Consider the following 12,738-nt stretch of genomic DNA (forward strand, 5'->3'; position numbering starts at 1 on the left):
CCTGGTAGTTCATCCCCCAGAAGCCTTCTCAGCCTGAGCTAGACCAGGCTGTAGCCAGGAGCTGGAAATTCAGTCTGGATCTCCTGTATTGGTGGAAGGGACCTGACTACTTGAACCATCACCTAATGCCTTCCATGGTGCACATTAACAGGAAGCTGGAATTAGGAGCACAATCAGTACTCAAACCCAGGCATTCTGATATGGGATGCAGGTGTCCCAAGTAGCATCTTAGCTACTTACACCGAATGCCCACCCAACCTTGATGACTTTTTAAAAATCTCATGTTAAATGTAATAATAGTGTGTGTATTTTTTTTTTCTGGCTGGTTTATTTCATTTTGCATGATGTCCAAGGTTCCTCAGTGCTGTAGTATGTGACAGATTTTCTCTTTTTAAAGGCAGGATACCATTATGTTGCACATATAAACCATATGTTGTTTATTCATTCATCTGTTGATGGATGTTTGTTTTTTTTTCCACCTCTTGGCTACTGTGAATAATTCTGCAATGAAGTGCAAATGTCTCTTCCGAGACCTTTTCAGTAATTTTGGACATACCCAGAAGTGGGATTGCTGGATAATATAGTCATTCTATTTTAAATTTTTGATGATCCCACCATGCTAATTTCCATGGCAGTTTCAGCATTTTACAAACTTACCAACAGTACATAAGCATTTCAATTTCTTTTTTTTTAATTTATTTATCTTAAAGTCAGAATTAACAGATATGCAGAGGTAGAGAGAGAGATTGAGAGAGAGCTTCCATCCGCTGGTTCACGCCCCAAATGGCTGCATCGGGTGGAGTTGTGCCAATCTGGAGCCAGGAGCATCCACATGGGTCTCCCACACGGGTGAAAGGGCCCAAGTACTTGGACCATCTTCTACAGCTTTCCCAGGTTATAGCAGAGAGCTGGATCAGAAGTAGAGCAGCCAGGTGTCGAGCCAGCACCCATAGGGATGCCGGCACTGCAGGCAACGGCTTTTCCCACTAAGCCACAGACCCCAAGCATTCCAGTTTCTCCACAGCATTGCTAGCACTTGCTATATTCTCTCTCTTTCTCTCTTTTTTTTTAATAGTCACCACCCGAGTGGGTGTGAGATGATATTTCATTATCTCATTATTTTGATTTGCATTTCTTGATGATTAGGGATGTTGAACATTTTTTCATGTTTGTTGGTGATTTGTATAATGTATTTTAAGAAATGTTTGTTCCAGTCATTTGCCCATTTTTCAAGTTTTAAATTTTTTGTTGGATTGTAAAAGTGCTATGTTTTGCATATTAATTTCTTTTTAAGTATATGATTTGTTGACATTTTCTTCCCTTTTGTAGATTTCTTTTTAATTATGTTGATTGTGTCTTTTGGTATACAAAAATGTTTAAATTAGTTGTTGTCTCATTTGTCTACTTTTGCTTTTATTGCCTATGCTTTCCACGTCATATCACAAAGAGATCATTGCTGAACTCTGCTTAATTTTAATACTCGGTGGGAAAGACTTTCATTGCCTGAAATACTTTGGAGATAACATTGGGCAGTCTTGAGGAGGTTTCAAGAAATTGGTCCTTTTGTTTGATAAAGAAAAACAACTACTTATTAACAACAGCAGATGTCAATTCATGCTGACATTATATGCAGAAGAATATCTAAGACCTGTTATTTAATAATTGTGTAGCCTGGGAAAGCACTTTGTATTAACTTATTTGAATAGTGGGTGAATATGATGCTAGAATAAACGAATGGATAAGTGAACAAATAGACTGATGTATCACTATCCCCTATGGAACACTTTATTAAACCATCTTGAGTAAGTGTTTATTCTACTTCCCACATAGGAGCTACAAGGTGACATTGTTAGTGCTTTCCAGTTAGGTACAGTGACTTTGCAGAGTAGGACAAACTTAAATTTCAGATATGGATGTCCAAGTCTTATATTTTACAAATGAGGAAACTGTAGACCAAAAAGAGAAATAAGTTAATTCAGTCAGTTGTTAGTGACAGAGCCAGAATTAGAGTTGGGTTGTCCTGATTCCAGATTCAGTGCTTTTTAAATTATATCATGTAGTTTCTCACCATAAAGTTTTTTAAGATCTGAAAATACCACTATAAATGTATTCTTCCTCAAGAAAAATTCCCCTTTAGAATGTGTAAGCATTTTGATTCTTCTCTAAAAATCCTGCTTAAATTACTATATTTAGGAAATATTTATGTTTCTTAATATGCAACTTAAGTAGCAGAAACTTCTGATGTATAGTTTGTTCCTGTGTGATCAAATATGATATTGTTTAGAAGTCCAGCACCTAAGCTTCTTGAGAACAGAATCCACTGAATGGAACGTAGTAAGGTGCTTATGGGAAAATATAAATGCTTCTTTGGAAATCACTTTTTTAAAAAAAATTTCTTTATTTGAAAAGCAGAGTTATAGAGAACGAGAGAAATCTTCCATCTGCTGGCTCACTCCCCAAATCACCGACATGATCAGATTGGGCCAGGATGAAGCTAGGAGTCTGGGACTCCGTGCGATCTCCCACATGGGTGCAGGGGCCCAAGCACTTGGGTCATCTGCTGCTGCTTTCCCAGATGCATTAGCAGGGAGCAAAATCAGAAGCAGAGCAGCACGGACTCAAATTGGCTTTCTGATATGATACGCTGACGTTTTAAGTGGCAGCCTAACCCACTGTGCTACAACAGCAGCCCTGGAAATCAGTTTTTATATTTTTATCTACTAGACCTGTATTACCACTAAAACTTACTCATCTAGACAAGATTCTTTTTTGTTTAGGAAGTCCAATATACACTTCATTTGTAGTTTGAATAGAATCCCTCCTTTGGTCTGGGTAAGTACAGTGACCTAAACTAAATTTTCTTTAATCTGGAATCACTTTACTATCCGTGAATCCAGAGGTAATCATTCAAGAACAGATAGGATGTCAGACCATGGCATTTACTAAAAGTGATCTTTTCTCCTGGAGATTCCTATTCCCAATGAAAGGCAATTCATCTCTCAGGATTGCTTCCTTGGGGAGAATGTGGTTTCCTTCTTCTGATGAAAGAGTTAGAGGTAAGTATAGTCATGACCCATGAGGGACAAAAGTGAGAGGGGCCTTTGATTGGGTTGGGAAGAAGAAGGTTTGTAATTCTTTCCTTACTCTTCTGTATTTACTAATCACATGTGAGATGTGTTTATGACTCAAACCTGACATGCTTGTCTTAGTCTTTCATGTCAGAAAGACTGCAATTTTTCTTTTTATTTTTAAATGCCTCCTACTGTACTTAGTATTGTAAGTTATTCCAAAACAGGGGAACAAAGATTTCAGCATAAAGGAACATTCAGTAAAGTTAAGGTAACATGGCAAATATGCCCAAAAACATTATTTCAAAAGACCAAGAGCTATATAAATGCTGATGGTTTAGTTCATTTGTCCTACTGTTACAAAATATTTGAGACTGGGTAATTAATGAGCAATAGAAATTTATTTCTCAGTGTTCTGGAAGCTGAAATTCCAGGATCAAGACACCAACAGGTTTGGGTCTGATGCGGGCCTGTTCTGCCTTGGTACTGTGTCCTGCAGGGGGAGGAGCACTGTGATGTCACATGACAGCATGGACAGAAGGGCAAAAGGGCCCTGCTGGTCCCCTCCAGTGCTTTCCTCTAAGGTGCTGATCCCATCCAGGAAGGCAGACCCCTCATGGCCTAATTACCTCCTAAAAGTCCCACTTTTTAGTACAACTGCAGTGAAGATTCAGCTTTCACATGAATTTTGCAGCAGACACAGTCAAACCAAAGCGGTTAAGGAACAGGTTTTTATAGAGGATAGTATTCATTAACTGAATTTAAAAAAATGGAAAACAAAAGCTAAGAAATACTCTTCCCCAATCCTTTTTACTACATCCCCCACTCCAGTAAAAGCTGAAGTGGCTGAGCAGGGGAAGCATGCATATGCTCATTTAGTGGATTCCAGGGAGCTGTAGTAGGCTGCAACTGAGAGAGGGGTATGTGGTTCCCAAAGAGGTTTGGAGTTGGTTCAGGACAGATATCTACCCATAGAGAGGTTCCTATTTCCCTGTTTAGAATATTAGGCTCCCTTCAAAAGGTTTTGTTGCAGCAAAAGTTTCTACAGCTAACAAAAATTTGCATACCCTTTCTTGTCTGTGATATGCATTTCCCCAGATTGTGCTTCAATGCACTGGGTCTTAGCAAAGTTATAACCTACAAAAGCAACCATACTGAGATTCTAATTTTAAAAATGATCTTTGTTAAGAGATACATGGTGCTATGAGAGCTAAGCACAGGGAGATGAACCAGGCATTATAGGATTCCACGAAGAACTGATGCCTAATTGCTCTCTGGATGATGAGAAGGAGTTAACTGTGTGAAGAGCATTTTGGCAGGGAGAAAGCAGTGTAAGCAATGTAGAGGGACCTGGAATAGGAAAGAGCACAGTGAGTACAGAGGGTGGGGAAAAAAGCTAGGATGACTGTAATGGAGAGAAGAGCCAGACGTACTCAGGATCCTGAAAGGCACTTGAAAGAGTTTTGTCTTTGTGTTTATCCTGAAAGAACAGTAGGAACCTATTGACTGTGTTATCCAAAGAGAAGGGTGTGGTGGTTTAATATATGTTTCTGAAAGATTATTCTGGCAGACTTCTAGAAAACAGTTGGATATGGGTAGTATGGACAGGTAGCTATTAGATTTGATAAGAGAGGTAGCTATTGCATTAACCCAAGAAAAATGAGCATAGTTTGGATAAGGTGGTAGTAGTTGAGATTTCAGAGCTGCTTAGTAAGTAAACTTAGTGTGTGGTGATTGATTGGATTTGGAAACTGGATCACTGTGTACTGGGATAGGTAATATTCAGAGAAGTCAGGTTTTGGGAGATCATGGTGTTCTGTTTTTTGCATGTTGAATCTGAGGTACATTTGAGTCATTCAAAAGGAAGCGGCAAGTACAAAGTGAATAGACCTGTGATTCAGATCAGAGGGTTGGGCTGGATTTGTAAATTCGTAACTCATCTGCATGTTGGTCATAATTGAAGCCAAGGGCATGTGTACGATTCTTTTGGAAGAAAGAATGAAAGACTGAAGACTGAGGAACTCCCACATTTATGGGCCAGATAAAGAGGAATGAGTTTGGAATAGAGAGAAAAGAATGACCAGACAGAAGGGAAGCAGCATAATATTGTTTCATAGATGCTAAAGATGGAAATATGTCAAGAAGGAGGAAGTAGTGAGATGCTGCTGAGAGGTCAGGTAAGGTGCTGGATGTAGAATGTGTATTGGATTTAGACTAGAAAGGTCATCAGGGATTTTAGCAGGGAGTGCTTTGTCTTGTTTCTGGGCTGGGAGCTGGATGAGAGTGTGTGAACACTGAGAAGTGGTGCAACAGAGCCTGCAAGTATGGACGTGGACTGCTGTCTAGGAAGTTTGGCAATGAAGGGCAAGGGAGCTAAGAAGGGGATGGGGGTAATTAGATTGCCTTGAGTCCACTTAAAAGTCTAAAGGGAGGATTCTGATGAGAAGAGATTGACTAAACGAGAAGAAGGGATGACCGATTCAGAGATTCCTGTATAGGATAGGAAGGACCATAGCATCTCCAGCTCAAGTGTCTGAGCACCTAGCTCAAGAGTAGGGATGGCTTCCCTTTTGTAGTAGGAGTGAAGGAGATCAGGATCGAAGTGGATGGAATGACTTTGTATATTAGGTTTTGGGAACATAAAAGTCTTGTCTGGCAGTGGTCTGTTTTGTCTGTAAAATAGGAATCCAAGGCAAAGAGTCACAAGAGGGAAAGGTGTGGGGGTAGTAGTTAATTGAAGGTTTAAGGAGAACAGAAATTTAAAAGGATCATTTGAAGAGATGAGTGAGATGGCCAGAGATGTGTAGGATTGGTAGACATTGTTCATTGCCCATTTGAGGTTCACGATCATGAATTTGATTTTGATCTTTCTATTGGTGAGATTTTTCTATTGTCTGCTGAGTGCAAACACATAGAGAGGTTCATCAGGGTTAAAATTTTATTATCTTGATGCAAAAAATATTGTGTTGCCATTGTGTTATTAAAATAATGGAATACAGAATCTAAGTGGTCTATTTTAATGAATATTAAGAGTTGGAAAGGAACTTTCCTAATCACTTACTGAAACTTGGCTGTGGTAGAGGAGAAGGCTTTTAATTATATATTGAAAGCTTCTCAAAATGTTATTTTTAAAAATACCAAAGATTGTTGATGGGAAATGATCTCTTTAAAATATATTAAGGAGGGGCTGGCGCTGTGGCGCAGTGGGTTAAAGCCCTGATCTGCAGTGCTGACATCCCATATGGGCGTTAGTTTGAGTCCGGCCTGCTCCACTTCCGATCCAGCTCCCTGCTAATGCACCTGGGAAAGCAGTGGAGGATGGCCCAAGTCTTTTGGCTTTGCACCCACGTGGTGACCTAGAAGAAGCTCCTGGCTCCTGGCTCCTGGCTCCTGGCTTTTGGCTTCTGATCATCTCAGCTGTAGCCATTGTGGCCATTTTGGAAGTGAACCAGCAGATGGAAGACCTCTCTCTCTCTCTCTGTCTCTACCTCTCTCTGTAACTCTAACTCTATCTTTCAAATATATATAAAGGAAAACTCTAGTCCCTTAATAATGTTTTAGCACTTATTCAACTATATATCCTTAGTTACATTTTCTTCAAGATTGTCCATGTGGGGCCAGCATTGTGGCACATCAGGTTATATCTCCACCTGTGACCCTGGCATCCCATATGGGTGCCGGTTTGAGACCCAGCTGCTCCACTTTTGATTCAGCTTCCTACTAATGTGCTTGGAAAAGCAGTGGAAGATAGGGCCAAGTGCTTGGGCCCCTGCACCCATGTGGGAGACCCACAACAAGCTCTGGGCTACTAGCTTTGGCCTAGCCCAGTGCTGTCTGTTGCAGCCATTTGGGGAATGAACAAGTGGATAGAAGCTCCCTTTCTCTCTGTCTCTACCCTTCTCTCTGAAACTCTGCCTTTCAAATAAATACAAAATAGATCTTTTTTAAAAAAGATTGTCCATGTGATTTTTGTAGTTTCATTTTGTATGAAAATATATTGGCCTATTGTGGGATAAGAGGTGTGAAAAAAAAGGGACATTGTCTTTAGTGTCTGGCAGAATTTTAGTTTGATATTTGTTATGTAAAGCACTGTGACATTCTTGGTCAGTTTTTGCTTTTATTCTGTAAGATAAAGATAAACTTTGGATTCTGAGATCACCTGGGATAAAGGAAGAAGTCAGTTTCTTTCAGTATCACTTGGGATTTCTTTTATCTGGATGGCTGCAAGAGCCCTCCAGGTGCATGCACCTCTCTTGAAAACTGTGATGAATTGGACATTTCATTATTGGCATTCTCATTGTTAAGCCTGGCCAAACCGTAATATCTACCATGGGAGCGAGTACTTGTTTCAGGGAACTACGCAGGACTTCAGGCAAAGGCCTCCAGCAATATTGCTGACCTCCCTGGGACACCCTTTGTATCACTGCGCCATACCAATTGCCAGAACTGTATTCTTGGCATTTTCCTCTCTGTGTCAGAGAAAAATTGTCACTTTAACTTAAAAAATAATAATTCTCCAGGTAAATGATGAAGGTAGTCTCTTTGTACAATAATTTCAGCACCATAGGGTAAAGCCCAAATGCCCTTGACCACCAACTCTAATTCCAGTCCCCTCTACGTAAGTTACCCCTATAACCAGGTTACTGAGGAACTTGCCAGAGCTTTATCTAAACACATATAAGTTATCATGTATACTGCTAGAAATGTATATAGAAATATTTTGTATTCTTTTTTGCTTTTTTAAACATAATAAATATCACATGCCATAGTACTCTTTTGTGATTTCTTTATGCAACATTATGTGTTCTTAGTATATACTGAAGTATCTCACTTTTTAAACTGCTGTATGGTGTTCCGTAAGGCAAATATTTCCTGATTTAGTTGTTCTACTACAATTATTTAAAATTTTTGTTCTGATCCTAGGACTTCTACAGTGAAGGTCCTTGTGTTATATACTTTCTTCTGTACCTGTGCAAGGATTTCTTTAGAGTGGATGAGAAGAATTAGAGTTGTTATTCATTTGGCATATTTATTTAAATTCTTTTTCAATAAACCTTTTATTTTGTAATAGTTTTACATTACAAAACAGGTGCAAAAATGGTACATACTGTCCCCTGGTCCCCCTCACCTGGTTACTTTTTCCCCTAATGTTACCATCTTTCTTTGTGGTACCACTGAAAAATATTAGAAAACTGGGTTGGACTTTGGTACCTCTGTTAAGCTGCCTCTTGAGACCCCTGCATCCCGGATTGGAGTGCCTGGCTTTGAGTCCTGCGTCCAGTGCCCAGTTCCAGCCTCTTGCTAATGTATGCCCTATGAGACAGCCCCTGATGGCTCCCGTACTTAGATACCTGCCACCTACACTGATGAATTAAGCTGCATTCTGGACTCCTAGCTTCTGTTTGGCCCAGCTGTCGCCAGCATTTGAAGAGTGAACCAGCAGATGGGAGATATTTCTCTCTCTCTCTGTTATGGTTTCTGTCTCTCTGCCTCTCTGTCTTTCAAATAAGTAAAAACAAAACAAAACAAAACCCAGAAAGATAAACTAGAAAACTAATGTCAGCAAGTTACTATTAAGTAACTTAAGTTACTTAAGTTACTATTAAGTAAACGCCAGGCTTTATTCAGATTTCATCAGATGGTCCTCTAATTTTTTCAACTTCAGGCTCCAGCCTGTGCTACCACATTGCACTAATTCACTTTGCTTTTGTCTGCTCTGGACTTTTATAGTCTTTCTTTGTTTTTCATGACTTTGACATTTTTAAGAAGTACTAATTAGGCATTTTGTAGCATGTGTCATTTAATGCTGGTGTCTTTCTCTTGAATAGATTCGAGTATGGGTTTTGGGACAGTATAACATTTGCCAGATTTCTTTATTGTAAAATTATTGTCTTTTCCCTTTCCATACTATAACTTTTGGAATCAAATCATGAAGTCCAGTCCATATTCAAGGAAGTGGGGCTGATCAGTTTCATCTCTTGTAGGGGAATATTATCCATATATTTTATTTGGAATTTTTATGTAAGGAAAATTTTCTTCTGCTTATGAGTACTTATTCAGATATTAGGAAGATTGTATTTAAAATGCCTTGTTCTCTGCAAAATTCTTAACAGATTTTCAGATGGTATTTAATATGCTCAGGGTATTAGTTTACTTTGCATGTAATTCAGCAAATATGTTCTAGAATAGGGAGATATCTCTGATTCTGTGGTTTCTCTCCTAAATGGCTGCAACAGCTAGGTCTGGGTGAGGCCCGAGCCAGGAGCCAGGAGCTCCATGTGGGTCTCCAACAGTCGTGGCAGAGGCCCAAGTGTTTGGGCCATCTTCCACTACCTTCCCAGGTGCATTACCAAGAAACTAGATCAGAAGCCGAGCAGCTGGGATTCAAACCGGCATTCTGATATACTGACATCCTAAGAGGCAACTTAACTCACTGTGCTACAGTACTGGCCAACAACTTGTAAGCATTTTAGAGTGTCATCTTGGACTGTTTTTGTTTAGTTTTCTTATAAACTGAAAGCTTATTTCTTTTGCTAGGAGTTTTTAAAATTTTTGTTTTCATTTTATTTGAAAGGCAGAGAAAGAGAAGTGTCTTCCATTGATTGGTTCACTCCCCACCTGCCCACAACAGCAAGGACTGGGCCAGCCCAAAGCCAGGACCTGGAACTCCATCCAGTTCTCCCATGTAGATGGCCAAGTACGTAAGCCATCATCTGCTGCCTCCCAGGATGCACGTTAGCAGGAGGCTGGATTGGAAGTGAAGTAGCCAGGACTTGAATCAGGCACTCTCATTTGGAATGGGGGGGTTCCAAGTGGTGGCAGTTCAACAGCTATACCAAGTGCCTACCCAGCCTAATGAGTATTTAATGAAGGCAATGCTTAGCCTCAGTTCAATAGACATTTACTTAGACCTCCTGCTTATAAAACTTTTTATGTAACATATCTGAAAGGATGCTAATAGTTTTTTGTGTTTGTGGGAAAACAAAGGGGACTCAGTGAAATTATATATAGAGATTTTCACTGCCATATTGCTCAGGGCCTTAGTATTCGAAATGAAAGTGTAAATTGCTAAGAGAAACATGTAATACATAACACAAATTTTATATGGTTGGGGAACCATTGTTCATGGGAATGGTAGGTCCGAAGAATATACTTATGAGAAATTGTACTAGAATACATTGTGATAATGTTATGTATTAGTGTAACGGGGTGAATGTACCAAGAGAAATTTCTCTGATATTAATTGACCCAAAGTTGGAAAATAAGAGTTTAATGAAGGAGGAGATTGTTTATTTGCAGATCGTAGGTGTCACTGTGTGCCAAGTGTAACCTGGTCACAGCCCTGCAAAGGGAATGAAGTGGACGACTGCAGTCACGTGGTGGTAATTTCTAAGAAAGTCCATACTTAGAAGGAAGAGAATTCATGAGAGAATTTATTTACACATTTTACATGACTACGTTTTAAATTACTGAGGTAATGAATTGTGTTTTGCTCACTCTGTCTCTCTTCTGACAAAATCCCTAGCCTGTTGCTCACACAGATGTGTTTATTTTTTACTCATGCATTTAACTATTGACATTCTTTGGTAAGTTCATATTTGTGAATAAAAGTGACAAGGTTATTGCTCTTGTAGAACATACAGTCTAATTAAAGGACTAACCTGTATCTAGTGTTATATGTTACCCAGACCATCTCCACTTACCTGGTGGCTGCCTGAAGTAGCCAAGTGGCAAAGTTGTTTTTTTAGTAAAGAATTCAGGTAGAGCTAAGCTCTGGAATAAAACTAAGTGTGCCAAATGCCATCCTTGTGCACACCAGCCTCTCATGCTGAACCCATCCAGTGTCTTGGTTCAAGGATTGTAGATGGAAATAAACTGACCTATATGAATTATAACTGCTGGATCTGTTATACAAATATACACATACAACTAAGTGTTCCTCAGTGTAGTACCCATGTTCTGTAGAGGAGGAAAAAAATGGTGGAGACGTAATTATCTATTCCACAGTTCTTTCATTTGCTTCCAGTTTATAGTACCAATGGAATAAACAGTTTTTCCTACATTGTCCTCCCTACCCTGAAAATGCAGATGTCTTTCCAGGTACAGACTAACTGTAAATCCCACTTCTTTACCTTCAAGATATGACCTGTAAATGTTAAGGAACTTATTTGACATCTTGGAATGCTTACAAATATTTTCTGAACATATTTGCACTAAAAGATACTGAAACCAAAGAAAGTATAGTAAAAAATGTTAACTTACAGTTGATTTTTAACATGAAGATCTTAATTTCGTATTGATGGACTAGGTACTTTGCAGGTGTCACTAATGAATGCTAATGTGACTGCTACATCTAACTCTCTGCAACCATATTGACTATGCCTGGCAGCTCTACCTCCTGAGGCTGTGTGCTTGGCAGGTTTATAGATATGCAGATACTGGGCAAAAAACCTCAAGAGAAAATTCCTAAAGTTGTGGATTCAGGAAATACTCAGGGGAAGATAATTTTTTGTTTGTTTGTTTTCATCAGCCAGTTTGGAAGTCCAGTCTTAACTGGTTAGGTTTTACAGTGGTTATTTTATTCTTTTTTTAGTTTTCAGAATGATAAATCTCTTTTAGCAACAAAATTTATCCTTTTTTACTTTCTTGTATAAGATCTTCTTTAGCCAAAATTCTGGCAAGGAGGATTTACTCTTAAGCTATGGGAGTATAGCTCAGGAATTGTTATCCATTCTTCATGTTACGGTTTAATTCATTTGTGAAAGTTAAATAACTAAAGATTCTATTTAGATAAGTCAAAAAATCGTTTGCAGGTTCACAGGATTATTATGAGAAACTGCCTGATCCCCACCTCACTCAGTGTATTAATGAGTCAGTGCCAAGTATTCATTTAATAAGCATTTGCTAGCAACAGTGAGGGATTCCAGGGGAATCAAACATAATCCTGCCTTCTTGGTATCATTGGTTATTTAGAGGTGTGTGATGGTTTTAAAATACGACCACAAATTCTTTGATATTTCTCCCTTTAAAAGGTGTACCTATTCCCATCTCTGTTTTCAGTGTGGGCAAGACTTACTGACTCACTTCTTAACAATAGCTCAAAGCAAATTCACGTGGTAGAGCAGGAATTCTGAGAGTAGGTCCTCAAAAGCATAGTGGATTCCCTTGTTCTGTGTGTTGGATCCCTCCTTCTGTGGCAATGAGGACACTGAGGCCTTTGGAGAGCCCATGTGGTGGAGAACCAAGGCCTCCTGCCAAAAGCCTTGTGGGTGTGCCATCTTGAAAGCAGATGCCCTAGCCTTTGGATGCCATTGACATCTTGACTGCAACCCCATGAGAGATTCTGAACCAGAGCCACCCAGCCAAGTTTTTCTTTCCAAATTCCTATCCCATGGAAGCCATCAGATAGTCATTAAATCATAAAACTTTGGCATAGTTGTTACACAGCAATAAATAAGTAATTCAACAGATTTGACAGAAACCTGGCATCCTTGTGCATTTTGGCCTCAACTCCAGCAAAGTTCAGGGTTATCAATGAACTCAGTAAAATTGTTTAGAAAAGTGTATATACGTACACACAGACACAGACAGACGTGCATTTTTCTTGGTAAGTATTCATAGCTTTCACCTTAATCTCTGAACAGACTCTCAGATTTCTTACTATGAATTT

The 12,738-nt window shown here is 39.2% G+C and overlaps 1 protein-coding gene across 5 annotated transcripts in view; it reads left to right on the forward strand.

Moving 5' to 3' along the window:
* UBE3D (ubiquitin protein ligase E3D) overlaps positions 1-12,738 on the forward strand; it is a 189,250-nt gene that overhangs the window by 66,218 nt on the left and 110,294 nt on the right. Inside the window, exon 9 of one of the 5 annotated variants that reach the window (XM_089332973.1) lies at positions 9,643-9,776. The exons of 3 other annotated variants lie outside the window; for them this stretch is intronic. In XM_089332973.1, the coding sequence (XP_089189099.1) occupies positions 9,643-9,670 (28 nt within the window). In that variant the 3' untranslated portion in view covers positions 9,671-9,776. Of the gene's footprint in view, positions 1-9,642; positions 10,322-12,738 lie in introns of those variants that run through there. One more of the 5 variants, XM_089332972.1, reaches the window with a different exon arrangement.

This window comes from Oryctolagus cuniculus, chromosome 5 (genome assembly GCF_051225735.1).
Source record: "Oryctolagus cuniculus isolate XC-2025 breed Fujian yellow rabbit chromosome 5, ASM5122573v1, whole genome shotgun sequence".
NCBI lineage: Eukaryota > Metazoa > Chordata > Mammalia > Lagomorpha > Leporidae > Oryctolagus > Oryctolagus cuniculus.